General features: G+C 38.3%; 1 protein-coding gene across 1 annotated transcript; it reads right to left on the reverse strand.

Moving 5' to 3' along the window:
* Positions 1-1,543: 1,543 nt before the first annotated feature.
* Positions 1,544-2,180, reverse strand: LOC129771080 (larval/pupal cuticle protein H1C-like). The gene is made up of 2 exons (XM_055774395.1): positions 2,029-2,180; positions 1,544-1,968 (listed from the first exon to the last, which is right to left on the reverse strand). Exons 1-2 carry the CDS (start codon positions 2,041-2,043, stop codon positions 1,666-1,668), a joined length of 318 nt encoding a protein of 105 aa, XP_055630370.1. The 5' UTR covers positions 2,044-2,180; the 3' UTR covers positions 1,544-1,665.
* Positions 2,181-2,238: the final 58 nt, after the last annotated feature.

The following is a 2,238-nucleotide window of genomic DNA, read 5'->3' on the forward strand; positions in this document are numbered from 1 at the left end:
TATAAAAATTCTAAACAATTTTCATTTCTATTTTTTGCCCCAATTTGGCATAAAAATACAAATAACCTCAAAGGTTCTCCCCCAATCTCCTGTTTTTAATAGCGATTTTAGTATTTTGGTTTAAATAAAATTTAAATAATCGATCCGACGTTCGTATTTCAGAGAGAACTAATTTAATTACGTTGTTAAATGACAGATGGCACTAAGTTCGCTTCATCGCTTCCATCCATCCATTATAGACATTGCTGGAGTCATGTTAGGCGACTGCACAGCGATGCGAGTAAATGTGATTCGAACAAGAAACAATAGTCTGGAGTTCATCGTTAACATCCACCGCTCAAACGACGGTCTTCTTCTTCTTCTTCTTCAACGGTATTAATGTTCCTAATGTTCCTTACGTTCAGCATCTAAACGTACAATGACTTGCGAACGATATAGAGGTAGAGAGCGAACCACTGCGATTCTAGACAATCAGAAGCGGTGTGAGGAAAAATACACTCACTTGCGAGACGCTATCATAAGCAACGCCGACGCAGTCTTTGATACTGCCAGACCTAAAGGCATGCATTGTCATGATATTACTGCACGTGTGTTCAAACAAAAAAATGAACGAAATGTAGAATGAGCTTTATTACAACGTTACATTTATTCGGTTCCACACATTGCTGAATATATTCGGCTGGAGAGCAAAAGCGAGGATTACCTCATATGCATATTTTTGATTTGAATAGTCGACAATATACGCTCTGAGGAAATCGATAGTGTAATTTCCTGAAATCCGATCGCCTCAAAATTACCCGAATCGATTGCAATATCGCATTGTGTCATCCGTTCACTTTAAACACGTTTTCAAACAAAAAATCAAATGAAATATGGTTATGTTCCGTGTAACAGAACAACACATTCTCTGAAGGTAGGAAAAAATCTTAAACGAAAATTATCTCTGATAATCATTTTATATTCTGAATAATATTTTGGCTGAAATGCAAGGAGATTCATAGAAAAATAGTTAAGTTAGGGTCAGGACTATGTCTTCTAAGCATTTAAACAACATCGAATAAAAATTTTCATTCAATTCTAAAATACATTAGTTATTTGTTTATTTAAAAACCAACATATTCACTAGAAATAATTTTTATGGCAGAACAACGTTTGCCGGGTCAGCTAGTTTTGTTATAGAGCAATTTTACGCCAAATCAGTCGGCCGCTGACCCGACCCTGTCCGATTTTTATTACCTAAAATCACCTTATCATATGACCATTTTAAATTACGATTGATTTTTTAAAAGAGCGTATTCAAAAACATTGATCTTTCTTTGAAGAAATCGTAACTCAAAATCCAGAAATCTGATTAAAATATGAAGCTGGTGTGGAATCGCTCTATATTCAGGCTTAGTTTTCTGATGCATAATCCCGATATGTTGCAAGTGTTTCTTCATGTCATAATGTTTTTGAAAAAAAAAACATATATATAGATTATCATGCACTTCCGATAATATCAGGTGCGCAGGTTGAGGGATCTTTTAATAAACGAAAAACAATGTTCAGACTTTATATTTTTGTCATGATTGTTTGTATTTCCAGAAGTTTGTTATTTCACAGTTCGCCAGACAAAAAGCATTTTTTCTATAACCACAATCCTGATCCAGCTTAGTAATCCAACCATTAGTAGACGGTGTAAGGGGACACTCCGAGGGAAGAGTACGCCACTGGAACTCCGGCGGAATAAGTGCTCACAGCTGGAAGTCCATGGGAGTAAGTTGCCAGTGGAGATGAGTAGGCGGACACGGCAGCTGGGGCAGCATAGTTCGAGTAGGCGATAGCTGGGGCACCAATTCCATGGTATGTGCTGCGGGTGGCGACCACTGCTGGGGCACCGATAGCACTTACGTACGGGGAGGCATAGGTAGCGGCAATTGGGACTCCTGGACGAGCGGCCACAGCGGCGATGGCGAGGGCAACGATGAACTGCAATATTTAGAAATTAAATCTCTAATAAATTGTGCGGCTCCAGCCAGAATAAATTACCAGTTTGGCGAACATTTTGATTATGTTGGAATGTTGGATTTGATTGTTTTCGTTGATGCTAACAGGAGACTTTGATCCTGTTAGCCGTTCCGACTGTCGTTTATATACTACAGAGGAGATCAGTTTTTAACCTGTCTGCACGCATTGAATCTTGTTCGGATTTAGATGTTCAATTTTCGTTTCTTTTACACACGCAGCGTAAAAAGCAAC

Source organism: Toxorhynchites rutilus, chromosome 2, assembly GCF_029784135.1.
Source record: "Toxorhynchites rutilus septentrionalis strain SRP chromosome 2, ASM2978413v1, whole genome shotgun sequence".
NCBI classification, from domain to species: Eukaryota; Metazoa; Arthropoda; class Insecta; order Diptera; family Culicidae; genus Toxorhynchites; species Toxorhynchites rutilus.